Raw genomic sequence first — 24973 nt, 5'->3', positions numbered from 1 at the left:
GGGGGAGCTTTGAGCAGGCTTATTGTTATCTTACCCTGACCTCTGACCTCTCCCCTAATAGCTCCACCCACCCACACCTGCCCTCAGGGGGGGGAAATACCTGCCTGCAGAGCTGTGAGGAAACTCAGACAGAAACTAGAGAGGGGAGAGTCTCACAAAAGGAAACCAGGGGACATCAGTTAGATTTAATCTCTCTCTCTCTCTTTCTCTCTGGCTCTGTCTCTTCCTCCCTCGCTCAACGTGGCCGGGGTTAAATCAGCCAGAGCCATTAGGGAATTAAAGGTATTGATTACGAGGGCGAGCTGGTTGTGTAGAATGTTTGCTAATGAGAACAAGTAGATGGCCGTTGTTTGGAGCTTGTCTCGGGGAAAGAGGAGGAGATGGATAGCGAGGTCGACCAATTTAGGGCTCAAGAAATCGCAGCCAAATGTGGCTCCGCACGGCTTCGCACAGGTGCAATAAATGTAATTTCGTTGTTTAGCGATAGCGAGTGGAGTCCGAGCTGTTGGAGTTTGTTACGTAACAACGTCATCATGACAATGCGTCCAGCGGTCGTCAATTTACAAATGTCATTAAGCTTCAGTGAACATGTCTTCAAAATGTCAGGAGGACACCAGACAGATGTTTGATTAAACTTCAGATCTGATCTTCAGAGTTTTACTCTGTGCTCTTAAAGGGATAGTTCAACATTTTGGCAATTTGGCCCTTTGCCATAATCCCTATAGTTTTAGCAGTAGATTCAATACCTTTAATTGTCGGTGCAAGCTGTTTTTAGAACGGCGGAGCAGAGCCGCGAGCTGCTCAGAGCTACGCTACGGAGGCTCATGGGATTTCTTGGTTTCCCTCATCAAATACACAATCCAACGACTCCAAAACGCTCTGGTGGACAAGTTGTGACCTGCACATTCACCACGCTATGAGATAATAACGGAACGTTACGAGACAGAGTTGTTTTAGCGGTAAATTCATGCAAAACCACTGATGCATGTTGCCTTCAGGGGCAGTTTTTCATCAAGCAGTCTCTGTATTTACCTCTAAAACAACTCTGTCTCGTAACGTTCTGTTATTATCTCATAGCGTGGTGAATGTGCAGGTCACAACTTGTCCACCAGAGCGTTTTGGAGTCGTTGGATTGTGTATTTGATGAGTTTGATGAGGGAAACCAAGAAATCCCAATTAAAGGTAACAAACCTACACTCCTAAAACTATAGGGATTATGGCAATGGGCCAATTTGCCAAAATGTTGAACTAAGCCCTTCAAAACTCAAAATCATCATCAGCACATTCAAAGTCTGCGGAGGTCACACGGTTCGTCTCCTGCACAACCACTTCTTTATCTCCTGCTCCGGCCTTGAACCTGTTTGGTTCCACGTCTGATTAGACTAAGAAAATAATCACAATTCTCTTTTATTGTGTCCTTTACTTTCATTTCAGTGAAGTGTGAAAGACTTACAGTACAGTAAAGCAGTTTCAAAGACCTGTTACTGGTTGTTCTTGTTTCCAACAACGTCAGGAACGAAGCCTCAAGCCTCACCACTGTTATTCTTATAGCTGATAAATGCCACTCGTCAAAAGCTGACATAAGAGTGACACATTTTAATTTCTGTAGTTTGTGCATGTGACAAAGTGATTTATCACATACATGTCATAAATTGGAGCTCGACAGTTTTAGCTCTTTTGTTTGTTTTGCCCTGATTAGAAAACCAAGATAACAACAGCTTCAACTGTTCTTTAATTACAAAGCTTTCCTTGTATGTGCTCATAGCTTAACCTTATTTTGAACATCTCCGGAGGGGGAGGGGGAGGAGGGGGAGTTTCCTCCTGTAACTGACGTTCAGATAACCGGGACGACCTGAAGTCGATCTCTTTGAACGCAAATGATGATAAATGGCCGAGCAGCATCAGCGCCGCTTATCTAACGCCCGAGGTGGCCGCCGAGTGTCTGCTCATCTCTTCATCTCCCCACCCACCTACCCACCCACCTACCTACCTACCCCCCCCTGGTATCAGCTCCCCTGGGACTCAGCGTGTTGTTTGGTTTGTTGAGGGAATGCAGAGGGATGCGGATGCGGTGCGGCGGCCATTTTTCATCTCTTCCCCTGTATTGTTCGGCGGCCCGGGCTCTGACTGAGAGGCCAATAATTATTCATTTAAAGCTCTGGCTCTTCCCTCTTCCCTCTAATTAGATGGTTAGTCACTCTCTCGGGGCCTCGGGCTGGGGCATTGATCTCCTCCATCTCAATCTTGTTGCAGCGCTGCCTCCACCACACACTCACACACACACACACACACACACACACACACACTCATACACACACACAGCCAGTTGAGTTTTGAACATCCCACTTGCAAAGTTAGTCTGTTAGATACAAATACTTCTCTCATTCTGTCCTATAATAAGTCCCTTATTGTCTGACTGTACTGTAAAGTGTTCCCATTGACAGGCTGCAGAGAATTGGTGTCTCTCTGTAGAAGAAGTGACGCATAAACGCAACAGAAACTCACAACAGCAGCTCCCACCTCCTCCTTCACAAACAATATACCCGACTTTCCAGAAAACGCTCGACCGACCGACCTGGGGGAGTTTATGACATATTTCTCCATTTCTCTGGTGTTTCCAACTAAACGAGTCTGCATTTCGACACGGGGACTAATCACAGGCCTGATGAAACGCAGCAGCTGTATTTGTTTATGTATTGAGTTTACTGTACTACAAAAGGGGGGTAATAATAAATGTTGGGGGCCAACACACACAATGACAGGGAGACAGAGCGAGGAATAAAGGCAGGAGAGGAGGAGGGGGGGGAAAAGATCACATAAACACCGACTATGATAAGTGTTGTTTCCTCGCTTTGTTGCACTACTCGGTATTCCTGGGAAGGCCGCGCATGTGTTTGTGTGAGTGTGTGCATCACATTTCGATTGTTAATCTGCCATGTGGTGCATTAATGGGAGTGTTTCCAAGGCTTCAGCATACCTGCGTTTTTTAAATTACCTGCATCAGGGGCCTCGGAGCACTTGAGGAATGTGCTTTTAAAATCCTGTTTCAGCGTTAACATCCTGGAAACACTAATGACGATTTTTTTTTCTTTTCTTTTTGTCTGGAGTACAGTGTAATTGGATGTTAATGGAGCAGCAGCGACTGCTTACAGGATCATTTTCGTTCTTTGTTTTGTTTTTTCCCACTCAGCCGTCCCCCGCCAAAGATGCAATTTTACTTCCTTTTTTGCTCTTAAGTGATGTCAAAGGCAAATCTCCGATATGTCAAACTCAATGTAAGAAAATAATCAAAGCACAAAATGAGTGTCTGCGAGAACGTTTTCAGGGTTTAATGAGGCGTGAAAAGAGAAACATTAGATGTTTATGCACTGCATCACTGTCAGAAGGCAACACATGTGATATTAGACGAAAAAATGTAAACACAGACAGAAGAAAAAGAAAAGGAGGAGGAGGTGAAACATCCAGCCTGAGCTAATGTGTGATTCTCTGCATGAGGACGAGGAAGGTGTTTGTTTTCCTCAGCGATGCGGCTTCGCTTCATCGGTCTGAGGCAGCTGCTCCGTGGCTTACATTGCAAACATCTTCAGGTGCCTCAGTCTGCCTCGTGCCAGATGCCCGAGTGTGGAGCTGCGACTATTTCATTCACTACAGATCAATCTGCTGCTGTAAGACGTCAGAACATGTCCCTCAGCAGCAGCTGTCGTTCCCAACCAGCCTGTCAAGAACATCCATAGGCGGATACGTAGGCGTCCATATACAGTGCGATCGGCTGTTTTTCATTTTTGCAGTGTCATGCTCAACTATTTAAATGCCACTTGTGATATGTTTTGTGTCGAGGATGTGGCTTTGCTCTCAACAGTTTGTAAGGAATCGGACACAAAATCGCCTCCAAATCATCATCATAATAAAAAAAACTATGCACGGTAATAGATCAAAGATTAAAAGAAAAGGGAACTTCAGGACATGATGACTTTGTTAAATCAACCATCCGACATCGAGATGTTGATGTTCAGTCCAAACGAGTTCACTCACATATTGGAAGGGACGTGTCCCCACTGTCCATATGCAGACCTACGCCCTTGTTTTGTGCTGTTTAAAGGCCACCAGCCAAAACGCATCAGTCTGATAAAGCTCCTCTGTATACTGCAAAGATTATTGGAGAATGTCCCACGGCTCAGGGGGGCGGTGGCCTGTTTCTAAGTAATGTAGATATTCAGATAAAAAACATCAAATCCTGGTATTTGAGAAGCTAAAACCAATATAATTTTGTCATTTCCTCTCAAAAAAAGACTAAACTAATACTTTAGTGATCGGATGTTAATTTGAGGTATGAAGGAGAAGTTTAGTGAAATGTTTTAAAAATTGAAATGCAATGTCTTCAGATATGAGTTTTAAATGTTTCAGGTTGTGTCTCGCATCTTAAGTTTGTAAAATGTTAATACAACTTGGTTGAAGGCAGTCAGTTTCCTCAAATTAATTGAGTACAGTAGCTACAAGTTGTGTAATGATTTACTTTAGTGGAGTAAGTTCACACATTATTACTCGCATCACTTTATGTATTTCTTACTAATGCTGCTAAATGGATGGATTGTTGCCAAATCTAAATTTTGTTTCAGTGCAGTGATAATAAAGTCAATCTTAAAGCGAATTAATGTATGTGTAGGTAACATTAGTTTAAACAAAAAAGATGAATTCAAGGTACCCTACTGTTACTTAAAGCAGAAGTAAGCAATCCGGTCGTTTTGGCTAATGCTGCGTTCCAGGCAGGCTTTTGAAACCGTAAATTACAGCTTCAAGTCACAACTTACGACTTTGTAGCGTTCCAGGCAACCCACTCGTGTTTTTCCGACCTGTTTTACCTGTGAAAGTCACTATAACGGTCACTCGTAACTTCCGACCCGTGAACTCGTACCAGATTGAACTGGTATGACTTCACAGGTCGGAAAAACACGAGTTACGAGTTTCCTTGAACGCACCATAACAGTCCTCGTCCCTACGTCACCACATTCACAGCGTCCCTTGGCTGCACACACAGCCCTGCATGCCGTTCTCTCTCCTCATTGGATAAAAACTGTAGGATACGATAAATGTTTTCTCCTCGGCTCAGAGCAGAGCAGAGTGACTGACAGACCTGTGTTTCGGTCCAAACACTCTATGTAAGTGATTGCTGTCGGAAGATATAACTATTTAAGACTTATATTAACACAAATATATCACTTACTTCTGCTTTAATTCAGATTATTCAATTCAATTAACGTATTTTTAATTAGTTTGTAGAAATTATGCATGTAACTGAGTGTAGTTGTTGTAAGTTAATAAACTTAAGTCGGTTTCCTCAAATGGTTTGAGTTGAACTAACTTGTTGAGTTTTACAGTGCATCACAACACAAATACAGCATGTGTAAAATGAAAGTGAATGTAAAAGTGGAGTGGGACTGAACATGACTGTGGTTATTCATCACCGACGCTCAGACCCCACACGCCGTCACCTCCACAGAGCCGATATTGTTTTGTTTTGTTTTGTTTTGTTTTTTTGTCTGACGATGCACGTCGTGGGCTCCGTCGGTCAGCTCCTCCAATCTGACCTTTTCATGTTCCCACGTCCAGAATTTTTTCTTCAGGTGGTCGTAGTCGCTCGCTCGCCACAGACACACGAGCAGCTGAATGAAACCGAACCACGTGACGCAGGAACACAATTCACAAGAACATGTCTTTTTTCAGAAAAGTTGAAATAAATGGTAGAAAATCCATATTAAGGTTTTTATTTTACTTCATATTTTCTCTGTTGTCAGTAGTTTTCTCCTAAATTCACCAAAAGTTAAAATGCTACTGTGACATACTGTGCTGTTCCTGTTGTCTGACCCATGTCATGTCAGGTGTCATTGTAAAGCTCTCTCTCTCCTGAACAATAATGTAGGCTCCAGAAATTGTAATTTCCTCCGTATCCGCAACAAATCGTAAAAGTACTTACATATTTACATTAACAATCTATGGAATTTTACAGTACAAGTCTTTAAAGGCCGTTTTCTCAAAATGAGTTTTCCCTCAGACTCTGAGTTGGAAATCTCCACTTCAGCAGCACTTACAGACACCAAACCTTCCAGTTTTATTCCTGTCTATATTCTGAGGGTTTTTACAGAGGGGTTTGTTGATATATCATTCACAGCCTGATTTATACAACATTTTATTCATGGCGAAATTTGATTGAGTTTTGAATGAAACCGAACCACGTGACGCAGGAACGCAATTCACAAGAACGTAGGCGGCGGCTTTAAATCTGAAATAACATATAAACGCAGCAGTCGAGTTAATAGATTGTATCGAAGCGTTTTTACATCTCTGTTTAAAAAAATATGACGTTAGACTCTTATATCTTCAGCTTCGTTGTTACAGGATCAGGACGGACGGCGAGAGGAGCTCCTCTGCTGCTTTAACAGTGATTGTAACTCAGACACTTTCAAGGTTCATTGTTCCTCAAGGCTTCGGCTTCCTGTTCCCTCTCTCTTTCTCTCTCCCTCTGTCCCCGTGTCTCTGTGCCTTACCTCATCTTTAAAGTGAAAATATCTGGCACGCCGCGCTGGGTGGATGCACAGTTTGGAGTAAATCTATTTTGAAAGCAGAGACACCCAGAGTCACATTAAAAACAGAAACACTCCTATTTTTTTGTTAACCCTCTCCTGCTTCTCTACGTCTGTACGTTTATTTGTTTTTCCTTAGATTTCTTTCGCTCCCCTCGTCTCCAGATGTAAGGAGGAATTTATAACTGTAATTATGTGTCTTTAATAACATGCTTTCCCCCCTCCCCCTCCTACCACCACCACCACCACCACTACTACACCTCCGCCCCAGCTCATCAACCTGCTTGCATGCTCGCTCTCTGCCAAGTGCACTTGCCAAAGCCTGCTGCACATGTTTGATGTTGTGTGTCGGTGTGTGTTGTTCTTCTTTTCTCCCTTCTCACTCATGTGTTGTTGTTGTTGTGTCTGCTCTGCCTTGTCGGTGGTGAGAGGTGTCTGCCGTTCCCTCCGCCCCGCTAGACAGACTTGTACTTTGTTGTTCTGCTCTGGCTGCCATCGCACTGCGTTGCATTGTGGGAATGCTAACTAACTAGTAACTATAAGTGCTCTTTTTCCCGAGCTATAAGGCAAAGCTGTGAGGTTGTGATGAGTCTGGCTGCAGTCGAGCCTTGTTTAGCTTTATCTTTCACTTTTTGTGTGTGTGTGTGTGTGTGTTGTAACTTGGTGGGAGTCTCCCCTCCAGCTGTGATCTCCTGAGGGTTTCAGAGGTCTGGTCTGGAGCATTTCTGCACCTTGTGTTTCCTCCATTTCTCCCCTCTGGCTCATTAAAGTCTGAATTCCACCGCTGGGCTTTGAAGTGTGTTAAACGTGTTTGTGTGTGTGTGTGTGGGTGTTTTTTTCTTTCTTTTATTGTACATGGAGATATTTGCACTTGTTGCGCCTGCAGAGCAGATGTTCTTAAGGAACAATGCTGCGCTCAGGGGTTTTCATGCAAGGACAATTTGAAGCTTTTTTTTTTTAATGTTAGTGGATAAATGCTGTGCGTGCACATGGAAGATGCATGAGGCACTCTCTCTCTCTCTCTCTCTCTCTCTCTCTCTCTCTCTCTCTCTCTCTCTCTCTCTCTCTCTCTCTCTCTCTCTCTTGGTTTGGTGCGATACGATCCCACCACCACCTGCTGCTCTTCAGCCGGCGCTCCTCTGCAGCCCCTGGGACGAGGAGAGGAGGACAAAGACAGATAAATTGACTGTAGCCTGCAATCTTCCTGTCAAAGCAAAGTGAAAAAAGAGCAGTGCTGCCTTTAATCTGGCTGCTGAGCCCCGCAGTAGCGTTTTCCCCTCCGCTCTTCAAAAGCCCCCCCCCCCCCCCCCCATTTGAAGTGGTACAGTGCCTGCCTTGCTCGGAGGGAGGTTGCTGGTTCTGAACCAGGTGTTTATCTCGCTTCTCTTCCCAGCTCAGCCTCCCCTCCTCTCTGCTCCTGCACTCTTCACTCTTCGAGGATTAATCCAGCATATACTTAAACAAAGGATAAAACACAAACTGCTGCTTTAGCGCTGTCCCATCTCACCCTGGAAATATATGAAACACCTTGAGCATGATTACTACTGTGTCATGTTTGCCTGCAGACACTGAGTGTGTTTTTGTGGAGTCCCATTAAATGATTCAAACAACCAAATTAATCCACTCTGTGATGCGTCGGCATTTGTTGTGGCAGGGGGGGCGAAAAGGAATATTGCTCATGATTTATTACTGGTACTGAGCGAGTCCAGTCCGAGGACTTTGTCTTCAAGTGTTGAGTCATCTGTCAAACATGATTTTTTTTTGCACCAAGGCGAATCACGGCCGTCGTAGCCAAAAGAACTCGGCCGGTCACTTTACGGTCAGCAAACGAGGGGGTGAGAGAGAGAGAGAGGCAGGGGAGCAGCCTCTTCTCTCTCTCTTTCTCCCTTCTGGTCTGTTTCACCTCATTTCCCCTTCTCCCCTCCCTCCCTCCCTCCCTCCTCTGTTCCCGTCCGTGGTGGTGGACATTCTTGCGGACAACAATTTCCATGGAATCTAAAACATGTCGCACGTCCTCACTTCTGCATAAACACAATGTTGTAGCGTGTGTGAAGGAGCTTTCGTGCCAGCCAGGAAGTTAACATTGGCAACAGCTGGCATCCCCCAAAAAACAATGCACGTGTGTGGTCTTTATCGAGGTTACTCCAGTTCACCGAGGCGCTTTTTTTTGTTTTTTCCCCCCCAGTATCACCACAGGATTTGAGAAAGTGGATCAAATGTGTTTTTTTGGTGTGCCAGTCGCTCGCCGGTGGAAGATGGTGCCGTCAGACGAGCAGTACGGCTTTCAACATTTAAATGTTTGAGAGGAAAAAGTCACAACAACAACTGAAAAAGCTCCAGAGATGCTCAGTTCTAGGACAGCGTTGGTTACGGAGTCAGGGGACGAGCCGCCGCGCTCTGCAGCATCCACAAAGCAACACATTTGTTGTTGCACTCAGATAGAAAAATAACTCAAAATAAATGTGTTGCTTTTCTTTTATACAGAAAACTGCATTGCTGAGCTAAATTGCATTTGCGTTTATAGACTCCCGAAGAAAATCTCAAGACAAAAGTTAAGGAAAAATTACAAGAATTCACATTTTGCACTGGTGAATCATAACCAGGTTGTAAGTATAGGCTTCAAGGTGCGAAAACAAGAAACTGGAGCAACAGACAGAAAAACAGAGAGTAGGCAATTTATTGAAACTGACTGCTCATCAGCAAATTAAAAGTTTAAGACCACGGCCTTAAAAAAGTCAAAAATCTGCGCAAACATCTGGCTTTCATGTCATTTTCTTTCACGCATTCGCACTGTCATGACCGCTTGATGGCAAAGGCAAAAAGGCTTTCTGTCTCTGAATGTTGCAGGCCTCTTGGACTACTGTCCTTTTTCTATTGTCATCGGCTACTGTCTGCAACTTCAAACTTCAAACTTTATAGCACCTTTCATACATATAAAAATGCAACACAAAGTGCTTTACAGTGTTAAAACTACCGTGATTTTATTGTGTTTTTTAGGCAGCATGTTTTTCCCTTGTTTCCAAATCAAATCTCTCCCAACAGAGACGAATAAAGAAACTCCACTTGACTTAACTTGACTTGACTCTTTTTAATCAGCTGATTTCAGTCTTCAGACAGATGATTGGTCAAACTGCGGCTCTTGATTGGTTGGAACAAAAACCTGCAGCCACACCACCGGCCCTTTGTGGAATGAGTTGCTCATGCCTGTTTTAAAAGATTGTGATACAGGGAGTGATACAGCAGGACTGAGGCGGGACTTCTTGTAAGCGGCGAAAATACGCTTACGTTAGTTTGCGTCTGTTCACTGCCTGTGTCTCTGTCCAGCACTGTGCGCTGGTGGTATGGCTAACTGGGGGGGAGCAGAGACCTTTCTGCTGCAGGTATTACACTTATGGGCCATTTGTAGCTCATACAACCCCACTTAAAAAAAAAACTGAACTATCCCTTTAACTCTTCTTAACTCCCATAGTCTCCTCAGATTTGACCCTTTTTCTCCAGTGATTTGATTTCCAGCTCCAAACGCGACCGGAAGAAACTTGGAATTAGATTTTTAGAGAGAAAGGAGAAGCATCAATCACACTTTGAGATCTGAGTTAAACGCGGTTTGATCCTCATTTAATTTGCAGTTAAATCGTTGGACTGGGGCAGATCCTCCGCAAAGAAAGAAACAAGACCATAGTTTGTAATGTCACATGCTTTAGATTTTTTGTCGTGTCTCAGCATCGACCGCTATTTCGGACACAGCCTCGGCTCTTGTCTTTTTTTTTTTCTTCTTTTTTTTTCCATCTCTTCCTAATGAGGCTCTTTTTGTACCCTGTGGTTGGGTAACACCAATTCCAATTAGACCGAAGAGCCTCATAGGGTGGGGAGGGTTTTTTCCTTCTTTTTTTTTAATACTTGCTGTGGGGAAATGACTTTCAGATTCGTGCATTTACTTCTGTTTGTCAAATTCACTTCAGCCCAGAACATGGGAGTGAAACAAGTGCAATGAAAAACAAAATCAACACAACTGGTGATAAAGACTCCTCCTCCTCCTCCTCCTTGAGGCTTTGTTGGCACTTCCTGAGCTGTTAAGTTGAATTTGAAGGCTTTTGGAGAGTTTAATGTTTCGCTGTTTAAATTCTCAAGTCTCATAGAACAGTATCTGATAAATACACGGAGGATTAAAAGGGGAGGCGAGCGTGATTTGTCTGTCTTGGATGCGATCTTGGAAGGACGTCAACATCCATCCTGCTTCTATCTGTCTGGTCTGTGATCCAGCTGTGATCGGCTGGCCTATTTGTGTCATCCCCAGCCCCCGAGTCGTTTGATAAGCTGCAACAACGGTCAAATCCAAGAGAGTATTGAAAGAAAAAAAAAGAAAAGAAAGAGTATAAAATTGAGACATCTCACTGCTGCTTGTAAACTTTCATGAAAGCTCGAACCGAAAGTTTCAGGTGTCTGTCAGAGAGCGGAAACATCATCGCTTCGATTTTTCTTTTCTTTTTTTTTTCTCACATCTGTGCTCCTGCAGGTCAAAACACAAAACCTGTTTTTAATGTAGACCTCATGTAGGAGTTGGACTTGGCTGAGAGAACAATACTTTACATTTCCTGGCACAGCGTACTGAACTCCATCTGTCACCACACACACACACACACACACACACACAGAGTCACACATGTAGAAAACACTACAGTATATCTCTAATCTGGTGCGACTCGCTCTCACATCTGACTGCGTGCATTTTCCAGATTCCAGCTCTCTCATACAATGACTCAAACATCCCTGTCCCCTTCACCCCTGCATCCCTCCCTCCCTCCCTCCTCCTCTTCCTCATCTCCTTTCTTCATAGGCCAAATTGTTGGCTTGCCTGGTGGAAATTCATACCAAAAGATTCAAACACGAAATTGAATATTTGCAGAGTGAGTGATGGACATGATTGTAAAGGTTAAACAACTTCGGGGAAGCAGCGATGAAACAAAGGAGTGTGTTCTCTTAAAACGGATGCAACAGTTTAGATAAAAACATGTTTGTGCAGGATGTTGTATGTGATTCAGACTGTGTAGAAGTTTGTGTAGCTAATTTTTTTTTTTTTACTCCTCTTCTCTCTCTGCAGTGCCGGGAAACTTGGGCTGCTTCAAAGACAGCGGAGACCCGCCCACCCTGTCGGGCACCAGCGAGACCTCCAACAAACTCACCATCCAGAACTGTATCAGCTTCTGCAGGAAGCAGAGATACAAGGTAGGCTACGGTCAAGATACTCTATTACTATCAAGATACCCCATGATGACAAGCTGCTCCAGTCATATGCAATGGTAAAGCCTACACTTCCTGTCTCCTAAGTGGGCGTGTTATAAAAGTTGTCGATAGATGAAAGTGAGCTATCCATATTTTCAAATCTGGCAAGGTCTTGAACAAAGTGTCCCTCTGACATTTGACATTTTAGTGTCAAAATGTTCGGAAGAGATGTGGCTTATGAAAAATGAGTCCAATATTTACTTTGGTGACTATGGAGCAAAACAATCGACCATAACCTGTGTTCACATTCACTTCTAGCTCCCATAGAGAGCCTAAGCAGAAGCAGGAAGTAACACTCGCCATGGGACCTCAATTAGGAAAAAATCTCCATGTAAGTGAACGGGACTCAAAATTTTATTTCGTGATCCGATTGAACTGTATCATGAGAAGAATATATGACCTCTACCTATTTAAAACATCACGTTTCATGCCAAGAAATCAGCAGTTTGTTGTAAAACTATTATAAAATAAAATTCAGAAAAATCCGTAACCAGAAAGACTGCAGGTGGTGTACAGTAGGTGACGTCACACACCAAATGTCGCCCTTTCCCATGTCAGTTGATGACGTGTTTTTGCCGTTTCACGACAAACTGCTGGTCACATATTTTTCTCATGACACAATTCAATCGGATCATGAAATAAAATTTTGATTCCCATTCACTTACATAGAGATTTTTTCCGAATTCAGGTCCCATGGCAAGCTCCTTTTCCACTTAGGCTCTCTGTTGGAGTCAATAGACTCAAGGCTACAACTAGTTTCCTAAATGGGCGGGGCCCAAGTGACATGTATACAGGAAGCTGACTCGTCAATGGGCCGTCTTGGTTTCTAAACCGTCTTTGGTACGGTTTGAAATCAAAGCACATGTTCATCCAATTAAAAAGAAAGTGTAACCCAGGAGACGTTCAGTCAGTGTATTATATTTACATAAGATTAGAGCCGACAGTTTCTTCAAGGGAGCACATGCGAAACTTTAAATAGACTTTAAATGAAGGCTGTGTGACCTCAGATGTTCCATTGTCTCCTCTCATTTGGTGGATAAACGTCCGGTCAATTGCCCGTGTCATTTCAAAAAGCGGACACGGCTTGGCCCCTCCGCGACAGTCGAGCTTTTATGTAAATGATCTGCGTTTACGGCGCAGTTTCCTGACAATTATCGGCCGCGATGGCAGGAGCGAGCGCGGTCTATAACCCTCTTTATTCAGCCATCAAGCTCCATGTTTCAAACCAACCAGCGGATGACAAATCATCACGGCTATCAAGGCTGACAGCTGGAAATGAACGGTTATTAGGCCGGTGGGCACCTCCTCCTCCTCCTCCTCCTCTTCTGTGTTTTTTTTTTTTTTTTTTTTTTTTTGTCTCAGCTCTGTATCTGTCGTTGTCACCGCCGCAGATATAAACAGTGCCAGGTGTTCGTGTTCGGTCTCAGCAGATCCGGCTCAGCTCCGTCTGCATTGACAGGTACTGACAGCTACCCCCCTCTTCCTCCTCCTCCTCCTCCTCCTCCTCCTCCTCCTCTCTCAATACGGCAGATGTTACAGGAAGCGGTGGCAGATTGGCATCGTCTGCCTCGTACCCTTGGACCCTCGATTGGCCCTTTTTAATGCGTGAATGTGAAACGTCAGCGCTTTTTGGAAATATGGATCCCCCATGTGACTTCTCTGACAAAGAGCATGGGTAATGAGCGAGACAGCAAATCCATGGGCGCGTTGGCTCCACCAGAAAAAGTTTTCACGTCGAGCATGACTTCATCACATAGAATAATGCAACAAGGACGTGGAGCGGAGGAGGCGCCGTGAATTCCTATTCCATGAGGAAACGACGCAGAGTGGGAAATGATGCAGTACCTTCAGTTAGTGGTGTGAATTCATTTAGAGGGCCTGAAAACTGGACAATGGCGTTCTTATTGAAAGAGGGACAATAGATCTTTTGAGAACAAGCAAGCCTGTTGTCATCGGTGGTGGTGGCGCCGTTGAGGACCGAACGCGTGAAGGTTCCTTCACGTTGCACACTCTGACGCTCTCTCTGGGGAACAGTTTACTAACAAATGTGACTTGAAAGATGGATAGGTGCTATTTCTGTAAGGTTTACTCTCTGCACCCTGTGTGCAGCTGTGTGTTTGAAGGGAGGCCTCTAATCAGCTGAGAGCTTGTGGTTATCCAGACTCAGATTACAGCATCTTGTAATCATGAGAGAAAGAGCAATTAGGGCACTTTAGACTCAAGTCACTTTAATTTTCTAAAAGAGAGAAGGAGCCGTTGTTACGTACGTGGAGTGAACTGTTTACTAAAGTGTGAACACAGTTTCGCATCAGGCTCATGTGAAAAACACGACTCATAAAGCTGCTTTTATTTGAATGTGCAAAGTTGTTTTGGATTTAAATGCAATAATAAGGAAAAAAGTCGCTTCCTCCACAAGATCTGCATAACTAACTCCTATTGTGTTTGTTTTTTTTGCAGCTTGCCGGTATGGAGTCTGGATATGCCTGTTTCTGTGGCAACGAGGTGGACCAGCGGGAGCACGGCGAGTCGCCCAGCATGGAGTGTAACCACGTTTGCTTTGGCGACCACACCCAGCCCTGCGGCGGAGACGGCTGGGTCATCATCTTCGACAGTGAGTGATGATGAGTCTTTTTCACTTTCCGAAACGAAACACATTTAATCACATATGTGATAATGCACCTTTACAAAATACATCTGCACCTGCTGTTCCTCTGGTCCTGAGGTTGGAGCAGGTCTGTGGTCTGTCATGTGAACACTTCACATCAAATATAGTTTTAATATCCTCAAGAAGACACTGTAGTTAGTTTTATGTGACACACTCTTTCACATATAAAACACCTGTCAGTCTTAAAGGATAGTTAAACATTTTGGCAAACTGGCCCATTGCCATAATCCCTATAGTCATAGCAGTAGGTTCGTTACCTTTAATTGTCAGTGCAAGCTATTTTTAGAACGGCGGAGCAGAGCCGTGAGCTGCTCAGAGCTACGCTACGGAGGCTAATGGGATTTCTTGGTTTCCCTCATCAACCTCTAAAACAACTCTGTCTGGTAACGTTCTGTTATCTCATAGCGTGGTGAATGTGCAGGTCACAACTTGTCCACCAGAGCGTTTTGGAGTTGTTGGATTGTGTATTTGATGAGTTTGATGAGGGAAACCAAGAAATCCCATGAGCCTCCGTAGCGTAGCTCTGAGCAGCCCACGGCTCTGCTCCGCCGTTCTAAAAACAGCTTGCACCAACAATTAAAGGTAACAAACTACTGTTATGACTATAGGGATTATGGCAATGGGCCAGTTTGCCAAAATGTTGAACTATCCCTTTAAAGCTGCACAAAAAGAAAGCCTGAGATTTTCAGTCTGCAATCCTCTTCCTGAAGTTTTATTCTAAATCTCACACCTGATATTAATATTTCCATTTCCCCTCCATGAAATCAGTATATTTCACTTTATTTGGTCATAACATTTGGTCAGCCATCAGTGTTGCATTAAAACAAATCCAGCAAATCGATGCAGATCAGTCACGTCATGGCTCATACCAGTTTTATTTAATAATGTCACTATCAGGGCTGACATCAGATCAGTGCTTCCTCATGCTCATGTAATGTGATATCTGTTATCAAAGTCCTCGTGAGACCAAAATAAACCAGGGATCTTTTCATCACAGACTATTTTCTCCTCTTTTTTTTCCCCTTGCTCTCTCTTTCTCCTTCCAGCTCGGGTCGGAGCCTGCGGAGGGAACTACAGCGCTCCGTCCGGGGTGGTCTACTCCCCGGACTTCCCCGACAAGTACTCCCCCGGCCGCGTTTGCTACTGGACCATCCAGGTGCCCGGAGCCTCCTCCATCCTCTTCAACTTCACCTTCTTCGACATCTCGGACCAGACGGACATGGTGGAGCTCCTGGACGGCTACACCAACCGGGTGGTGGCGAGGTTCGACTGGCGCAGCCCGCCGCGGGAGCTGGTCAACGTCACGGGCGACTTCGTCATCCTCTACTTCTACTCGGACCGCACCAACCAGGCCCAGGGCTTCGCTCTGCTCTACCAAGGTATGATGTCACCTGCTTTTGTCGTCCATGTTTTTTTTTTTGGCAAATTGGCCCATTGCCATAATCGCTATAGTCATAGCAGTAGGTTTGTTACCTTTAATTGTCGGTGCAAGCTATTTTTAGAACGGTGGAGCAGAGCCGCGAGCTGCTCAGAGCTACGCTACGGAGGCTAATGGGATTTCTTGGTTTCCCTCATCAAACTCATCAAATACACAATCCAACAACTCCAAAACGCTCTGGTGGACAAGTTGTGACCTGCACATTCACCACGCTATGAGATAATAATGTAACGTTATGAGACAGAGTTGTTTTAGAGGTAAATTCAGAGACTGCTTGCTGAAAAACTTCCGAAGGCAACACGCATCAGCTGTTTGCATGAATTTACCTCTAAAACAACTCTGTCTCATAACGTTCTGTTATTGTCTCATAGCGTGGTGAATGTGCAGGTCACAACTTGTCCACCAGAGCGTTTTGGAGTTGTTGGATTGTGTATTTGATGAGTTTGATGAGGGAAACCAAGAAATCCCATGAGCCTCCGTAGCTCTGAGCAGCTCGCGGCTCTGCTCCACCGTTCTAAAAATAGCTTGCACCGACAATTAAAGGTAACAAACCTACTGCTATGACTATAGGGATTAATATGGCAATGGCCCAATTTGCCAAAGTTTTGAACTATCCCTTTAAACAGTAATAAAGAAAGACACAGTATTTTTGTCTGCACTTGCATGATGTTGCACTTTTTTTCATTATTGTTATTTCTGGGAGCAGTTTTAGCCTTTATCTGATTGGACAGTGAAGAGAGACAGGAAAGCAGGAAGAGAGAGTAGGGGAATCACATGCAGGAGTTGAACCAGCGATCACTGCTTCAGGCCATGGCCAACATGGGATGTGCACCTGTTTTGCACTTTTATTTTGAAATATTTACCCATACTCTTTTTCTCTGACAATTTTTTTTCCTTTTTAAACAATCCTTAATTAATCAAGGGACAAAATGAAAAAACAAAATTTGCAAACTACAGAAATTGACCCTTTCTTCTAATTTGATGATCTGACTTTTTATTGTTTTAATTGTGATAATAAAAACTGAAATACCTCTAGTTTAAAACAATACAATACAATACATAAACACAGCACAGATTAGATCCTCTCTTTGGTGCCGGAAAGAAAGGAGTTCCACTGCACACAATGTGGTCACTTAAATACTGATTTATTGTATTATTTAAAAGTTAAGCAACGCGCTTCGCCCAGTGGGCTTCATCAGGCTTATGATAATTATTTATTATTATAAGCCTGATGAAGCCCACTGGTTGCTTAACTTTTAAATAATATAATAAATCAGTATTTAAGTGACCACATTGTGTGCAGTGGAACTCCTTCCTTTGTTCACAATACAATACATATTTATTTATATAGCACATTTAAAAATACAACTCAAGTTGTAGTGCTATAAAATGAAACACACAAGTAAAACTAGTAACAATAAAACTAAATGGGATACCGGTAATGTACAGTAAAAACATGCAATAAAACAATAAACCTAAAGTGAAGACACCTAACTAAAATGCCAAAGAAAAGAGATGAGTTCCCTTCTCTTGTGTTCGGGTCACCAGTGACCTGTTTTCAGGTTTTAAATGCATAAAAGTACCACATATTTGTTTGTAACATCAAGGCTTTTTGACTTTGTCAGGAACCTCTATTTAAACAAAATAAAACTTCTAAAATGCTCTGGTTAAAATTATGACATTTGTGGTGTTAGGGTCAATTTTGACCCGGTTTAGTTTAGTTTAGTTTATTTATTTATTTCATTCATTTATCGAGCATAAAAACAAAAAATAATAATAATTTTGACCCGGTTATAACGATAAGAACAATAATGAGAGTTAAAACTGAAATCATGCAAAACCAACCTTTTCATGGATAAGGAAGCCTAACAACATAACCAAGAGATGAGAAACAAATGGGATGAGAAATAATTGTTTTAGTGTGTTTTACAGCTGATTTAAGACTCAGGTCAGAACTGACCCTAACACCATAGATGGAAGCAGAAAGCTGACAAGAGGAAGGTTCAATTGAAGCCAAATGGTAGACTGACAAATGAGACCTAGGGGACCACACCAAAAAATATTGAAACCAATATTTCATAGATAAGGAAGCCTAACAATGTAACCAAGAGAAGAAAAACAAATTGGATGAAAAAAATGTTTTTAGTGTATTTTACAGTTGATTTAAAACACGGGTCAAAACTGACCCGAACACCATAGATGGTAGCAGAAAGCTAACACAAGACGAAGGTTAATAGAGATTTAAAGTGCTCAAGTGTTTGTGCAGCCACTACAGAGAAGCCTCTGTCTCCTAACAAACAAAAACATGCCATAAAGCCTTTGTGGCCGTTCCCCTGCACTGAAAGAGGGATGGTTTGGTAAAAGCCTGTGACAGTGCAGTGCAGTGAAGTACACAACTCCCTGAATCCCACCACGCCCGCCACATTAGCTCGATCAGGTGTGTGCTGCTGGGTCGCTCACTGTCTCGGTGATGGAGTTTTTCGGAGCAGCAGACGAGCGGCTGTTCGCCACCGTCGGAGCCTTTTCTCTTTTCATTTGCTAGTCAATGTCTCACAGCCCTGCCTCATACTGCATATTTAAATAATGTTTTGTTTTTCTAGTAACCTCACTCTTCTTATCAAACTGCGGCAGACTGCTTTGCTTCTCAGGAGTGAGTTCCTCGGTGAATTGCACCTCAGAGTTTTTATACCACCTACATACAAAACAGCGTGATGAAGCTTTGCATCGTGCCCTTCCATATCCTGATTTTATTTCACTATAGAGCAAAAAAAGTTGAAACTTGAAACACCATAATTTCACCCTCTCCAAACAAAATAATGTGCAAAATGTGGACAAAAGAGAAAAAGCTGTCGTCTGTTGTTCCCCTCTCTCTCACGGCGAGTCTCTGTGAATATTCTCACTGCACCGAAAGTGATTTAATAGATTAATTTCTGCAGACATGAGTGAAGCACACCCCGGTATATTTCAGCGGAGGTGACATTCAAGCTCACAGAGAGAGGCAATCTGTCGCCACTCCTCCCTCCCTCCCTCTCTCCCTCCCTCCATCTCTGCCTCCATTTGTAACCCCGGTGTCATTTCTCCCTCTCCCTGCTGGTGTTACAGTAAAAACAATATAAAAACAATATCAGAAGGTCTTAAAATCCCCTGACCTCTGCTCAGGCACGATCCTTTTCTTCTCACATCTCGGCTGTTGTGTTGTGTTGCGTTGCGTGAGGTGTCATGTAGCCAGGAATTGGAATCTGTGGGAAAAGGTCACCTCCCGAAAGAAACAGGTTTCTACATAGAGAGATAGAGAGGAACAAAACCAAAAAAAAAAAAAAAAACGTGCGAGAGAGAAGAGACAGAGACACTGCTGCATCGCAACTGCTACTGCAACACAATCGAACATCTCCGGGACGAACGGTGGAAAACCGTCCCGTCACGGAGCGTTTCGGCCGAGGTTCAGCTGGGTTTGATGCACGCCATGGTACGCTGTTTGCAAATGAAATGAGGAACATGTGGGTATTTATTCTGGGAACATCACAGTCAGGTTGAGCTATTATGTGAAATGAAACATCAAAACCACCGTTCACGGAAGAGTGGAACAGGCCTGGAGCTACAGTAATAGTATTTGGAAGCATTTCTGGTTGTGTTTGATTCAAAGTCCAAGATGGATGGAAGGTTTTTACCTTTTTTTAGTTTGCAGCAGCACGTCAGTTACTCATGAACTGTCTTGCCGCTCTGAGGCCTCTTCAGTGGCGCTGAAGGCTCCGAGCTAAGAGACCAAAGCTGCTGAGAGCAACTTGTGCTAATGAACCAAGAGAACAGATGCACAGTAAATATACTCACATGTCAAACCGATCAAACAGCATTTTGACATGAGTCGTTTTTTTTGGATGAATCTTCCTCTGATGTTGTAAATAAAGATGGATGTAGTAGCTTCAGTGACCTCACCCGTATGTTTTATGAGTGGGCTGCTCCGCCGTCACCACCTTGGCAGCGCCTGATTCCCCCAAGACTCGCAGCTCCAATCCAAAGATGAGCAATTATGCATAACTTAAAGGGATAGTTCAACATTTTGGCAAATTCGCCTATTGCCATAATCCCTAGAGTTATAGCAGTAGGTTCATTACCTGTGGGGCAGAGATGGAGATGGAGGTGAACGGTACCCTCATCAAACTCATCAAGTACACAATCCAACAACTCCAAAACACTCTCATGGACAAGCTGTGACCTGCACATTCACCACGCTATGAAATAATCATGTATAATTATGTAACATTACGACACAGCCGAGTCTGCAATGTAGTTCCAACTGCATTTGCTTCGAAAACAACTCTGTCTCGCGATGTTACATGATTATCTCATAGTGTGGTGAATGTGCAGGTCACAACTTCTCCACCAGAGCGTTTTGGAGTTGTTGAATTGTGTATTTGATGAGTTTGATGAGGGACAGGGAACCTGTACCGTTCACCTCCATTGCATTCGCTGATCAGCTCACAACTCTGCCCCGCAGATCTCAAAACAACATGCACCGATAATTAAAGGTAATGAACCTACTGCTATGACTAAAGGGATTATGGCAATAGGCGAATTTGCCAAAATGTTGAACTATCCCTTTAAGGGGGAGATATGAAACGATTCGCCACCCATACAGTCCCCCCCCCCCCCATTAGGCTGTAAACAAGTTTGTTTCTACCAGCCTCTAGTGGTCAGTTAAGGGACTGCAGTTTCTGTCACTTCCTTCTTTGCCTTTTGTTTTACATAAACTTACAGTTTTTCTATTTCTAGGGAAATCCAACAATGGCTAAACAATCAGTTTGTATTTATATATGTATATCAGTCTGTCATAATTTATTGAACATATTGAACTGTCAGGGTAATAATTCTGACAGATGACAGAGATATTCCTGGAGAGGTTTCTCGGCCCTGCCCATTGCCGCCTCTTTCCGGTCGTTTCCGCTGTGTCTAACTACTCCCATATTTAGCGGCTTGTTTTAATGCTAAACGGCTTCAAGCAAATACATTTTCTAGACAAAAAAACACTGGTATCTTAAAAGTTAGGGCTGACAGCTTTAGGAGTCTTACCTCACTCTGCCAAGCAGGAGCTGCTTTTAGCCTTGTGTGTTGTTGAATATAGCCCCAAGCTTAGAATTATAATTATATTGACTTAGGATCACTCGTGGCTTAATTGAACAACTGAAGGAGACACAAAGTGTAAACATTTCTCCAGCCATTCTTTGTGCAACCCCGCTCGGAGGATGATTTAAAGGTCCCATATTATGCAAAATGCACTTTAGAGCGGTTTTCTATCAATAATATGCATCCTCGGCCTGTCTACAATCCCCCCTGGTATGGAAAAAGTTCATCCTCTCCCTTTTTCGCTTTCTCCGTCTTTAGAAAATGTGTGCTTAAACAGGCCAGTTGAAGATCTGTCTGTCGGTGACGTCACCGACAGACTCGACGCCACCCCCTAGGTTGGTGGCACCGCCCCTGGTGAAGGTTTGCCATGCCTGAAGAAATTTTCTAAACCGTGCCATTTTTTTCCCCTGCTTGTTAACATAGTGGTTGCTCTGTTGTTAGCTGCACACACGAGCGCCAAAGTCATCAGATATCACCACATTTCAATCAATAAATGTTTTAAAATGAACAAACTATGCAAGTCTGGTCGCTTTTCCGCTGTCGCCCCCCCTCCCCTTTATTTACGTAAATGTGGTGATTTCAGTACATAGCCCAGCTCCTCCTCACTTTTCATTCAAACAAACTAATGCCACTGCCACAGTTGTTAAATTTCATCAATGAGACCAGCATTAAATCTCCTAAAAATAATTTAACCAGCCAGCGGTAAACCTCTAAAAGCATGCGGATACGTTACTTCGCTCGTTTTCTCCTCCGGGAGGAGGAGATGTCCGTGCCGGCAGATCAGCTCAGTAGAGCGGCTGCTGCTGCTGCAGACAGCCGCTGCCCCTGGTCCCGGTCGGGGCTCAAACAAACTCTGCACTTCTCCCAGGACAGACATCGGAGCAAACTGACCACATACTCTGGATTAAACTTTCTTGCATGAAACTGTGACATGTTAACAGTGCTAAAGCCAGAATTAAAACAGGTTTTAGCAGCTTCTATGGCTGTTGGTTTGCCGCGAAACGGCGACAGCCGATGCTAATTTCTGTTAGCCCGTCTATGAGGTTTCACATTGTACGTTAGCATTAAGCTAAGCGGACTTTATGCTTAGTTGTGATACTGGCTGTGTGTGTTTTGAACGTTGTTTCAAGCCTGGTTTGGGACTATTGTGAGCTACATGAACCACGAGACCGCACTGGCGGCGACGTCAAGAGCTGTCGCCACGCTGTTATATCAATCGCTCTGGCTATAGTGATACATCCACCCATAAACATTAGCCCATGCTACCGTTAGCCACATCCTGTCCCCGAGGCAGAATCTTTCCTACTATGGCCACGCCAAGACCCGCCTTACTAGGCCTCTGATTGGCTGAGAGGGGCAAGGCAAGGCTGTGACAGACGGAGCTCATTAACATTTAAAGGTACAGGCACAGAAACAGCTCGTTCTCAGGAGAGCTCATTTGAGCGACTTTTAGACAGCTGCCATTCAGGACCACGGATCAGTTTGGGGCAATACATTTCGAATACAGTTTAGTTGGACGTCTGACAGCTGAGTGAAACTGAGTAAAAAGAGTATAATATGGGACCTTTAAAAAAAACAAAAAAAAAACAGGATGTGTCACTTGCAGATCATTTGCTGTTTGATGTTTGTCTTCACCGAACCTTTGGTGCAAATGAAGATGTGAGACAAACAACGCCAGCGAGACCTGTAGTAGGCCTACAGACGTCAGCGTGAGACTCTGCACACTTTGTATCTCACAGGCAGCGTTTTCAGAAAAGGAGGGAAAGAGAAAAAATTCTCAAAATCACAGTGATTTTAAATAAATCACATCTATGTTTAGGAGACGTTAAATGAAAGGCAGAGGAGAACCTATTTAGGATATTGCTTTCCCCTGGGAACACATAAATGAGTTGAAATAGTCCGTGCACTCTGGCACTGTTGTTTTATGAAGCAAACTCTGCCCATCTGGTGCTGTAAGCAGGTTAAAACAAACAGAATTTATTGCAAACACTTTTTGAATCATGTCTGGAGCGGATAGAAAAGCTCTCAGCACCACAAGTTTACAACATGCTTGAGTGTTTTCGCAGAGCCGATCTGTTTCTCCACAAATGCAGTTGGCATTAAAATACCCGCTCATGACTCTCTGACTGTATATACTTTCAGCAGCACGATCAACGTGATATATCCTAGAGACTGTGCAGCCCGCTCCGACGGCCCCGTTCACCCTCACGAGTGATTTAAGGGGCTTTAAGTGATCACAACAACATGGCGCAGACTTTTTTTTTTCTGTGTGTCTGGCATTAGATGCACCGCTCGGCTCCCCTCGCTCTACCCGAGAGCCATAAACGCCTGTGATAAATGGAAACAACCACATTTTGAAGAGGTGATATGTCAGATTACAGAGAAAGGCTGCGCAATATGGTTACTTAATAATAAGACTGAGAAGAAATGAGTCACACAACTGCAAAGCCATGAGTAGCAACAGGTGAGTTTCAGGCCACAGCCACACGTACTCACTTTAACCGGTTTCAAGGGAGTGACACTAATCGCACACTTGTTTAATGCGGGACTTTCGGCATTGGTCCCTGCCTCATTTGATGTGAAGGAAACTTGGCGTGCACGCTCAGGAGAGGTCACCGAGGTCTCTCGACTTGTCAGCAAATACATGAGAGCATGTGCTAACGGGTTCATTTCAGCCTCTCCCCGCGGGTCGGGTGAACATCTACACTTCAAACTAGAAAAGTATTTATTGTGTCCCAACCAAAAGTACAGACAGGCCATTTGCCACTTCAGAGTAAACAATACAAGAATACCAAAAGTTATTGGAAGGTATAAAGGACTTGATTTGCGATGACGGCCAGCTTGGCAATGAGTTCCACGTTCTGTTTGTATATGTATCGTATATTTCAGAGAAAAATACCTCCCTAAATATTATGTTTGTCGTCCATCTATGTTCAAACTAATATTGTTATTACAGTCTGATAAAACAAAAGTTATTTATAAGTTAGGTGCCTTTCTGAAGCTGTCCTTCCTTTGTTTAAGTGATACTTTACCATATTAATTATCTATTTATCTATGTTTTGTTTTTGTTTTGTATGTCCTCCATTTGCCAGAGATGTAAATATGTACAGCCCCACTGCTTGCTTGCCAAGCTTGATTACTTGTACTGTCTAATGTTTGTTTATGCTCCATACCACGTATGTGGTCGTGAGATAAATATAAAAGTGAAGTGAAAGGTTTAAAATGCCACAGTGGACCGATTTCCAAACGTAGCCTGGACCCAGTTTTAATCATGATCGGACAAATCGTTAATGATTATCCCCCATTTCCCTGCTTACTGTAGCCCTGCCTCTTATGAAGTTTATTGGTCAATATCAAATAGGTTATCAACATATCACATACCCTTTGATAAGCTCGGACCAGCAGTGATCTACAGAACATTTAATGGTGGCGTTTAACGACAGCTTAAGGGGGAAAAAATCAGAAATGAAAGATAAAAATCATATTTCTAGTTAATGAGCCGAGTTTCATGGTTGCAGCTCGTTCCGGCTCGCTGCAGAAAAATCATAACACTGAACAATATTGAACTGTAATAATATATTTGCTCGATATTAGAAACCGCAGTTGATTTCCTCTAAACTTATACTTGCACACTTTTCCTGCTGCACTGCCCGTGGATAATCGCATGCAAATGATGTAATGCTATGCAAAGATCAAGGTACAGTAGATGTGACGGGGCCTGGCAACAGTGTTGTTTATTTTGTTGTTGCTGATGACATAAGCATTTGATTTAGGCGTCAAAATAATATTTTTTATGATCGAACTCATTTGACCTGATGTTAGGAGTTTATAATCATGCTGCAATTACTTATACTGTACATATAGTCATTATAATGAGGATCAGCAGTGTTG

At 43.4% G+C, this 24973-nt stretch overlaps 1 protein-coding gene across 1 annotated transcript in view; it reads left to right on the top strand.

The window, feature by feature from the left end:
• Positions 1 to 24973, top strand: part of kremen1 (kringle containing transmembrane protein 1) — a gene marked incomplete at its 5' end in the record, with an annotated part of 72213 nt that overhangs the window by 41415 nt on the left and 5825 nt on the right. Inside the window, 3 exons of the mRNA XM_083979172.1 lie at positions 11677 to 11801; positions 14316 to 14469; positions 15570 to 15902. Of these exons, the coding sequence (XP_083835298.1) occupies positions 11677 to 11801; positions 14316 to 14469; positions 15570 to 15902 (612 nt within the window). The remainder of the gene's footprint in view (positions 1 to 11676; positions 11802 to 14315; positions 14470 to 15569; positions 15903 to 24973) is intronic.

This window comes from Trachurus trachurus, assembly GCF_905171665.1.
Source record: "Trachurus trachurus genome assembly, chromosome: 9".
NCBI lineage: Eukaryota > Metazoa > Chordata > Actinopteri > Carangiformes > Carangidae > Trachurus > Trachurus trachurus.
Note: the sequence above shows the minus strand (reverse complement) of the source record. Positions and strands in the feature narration are given on the sequence as shown.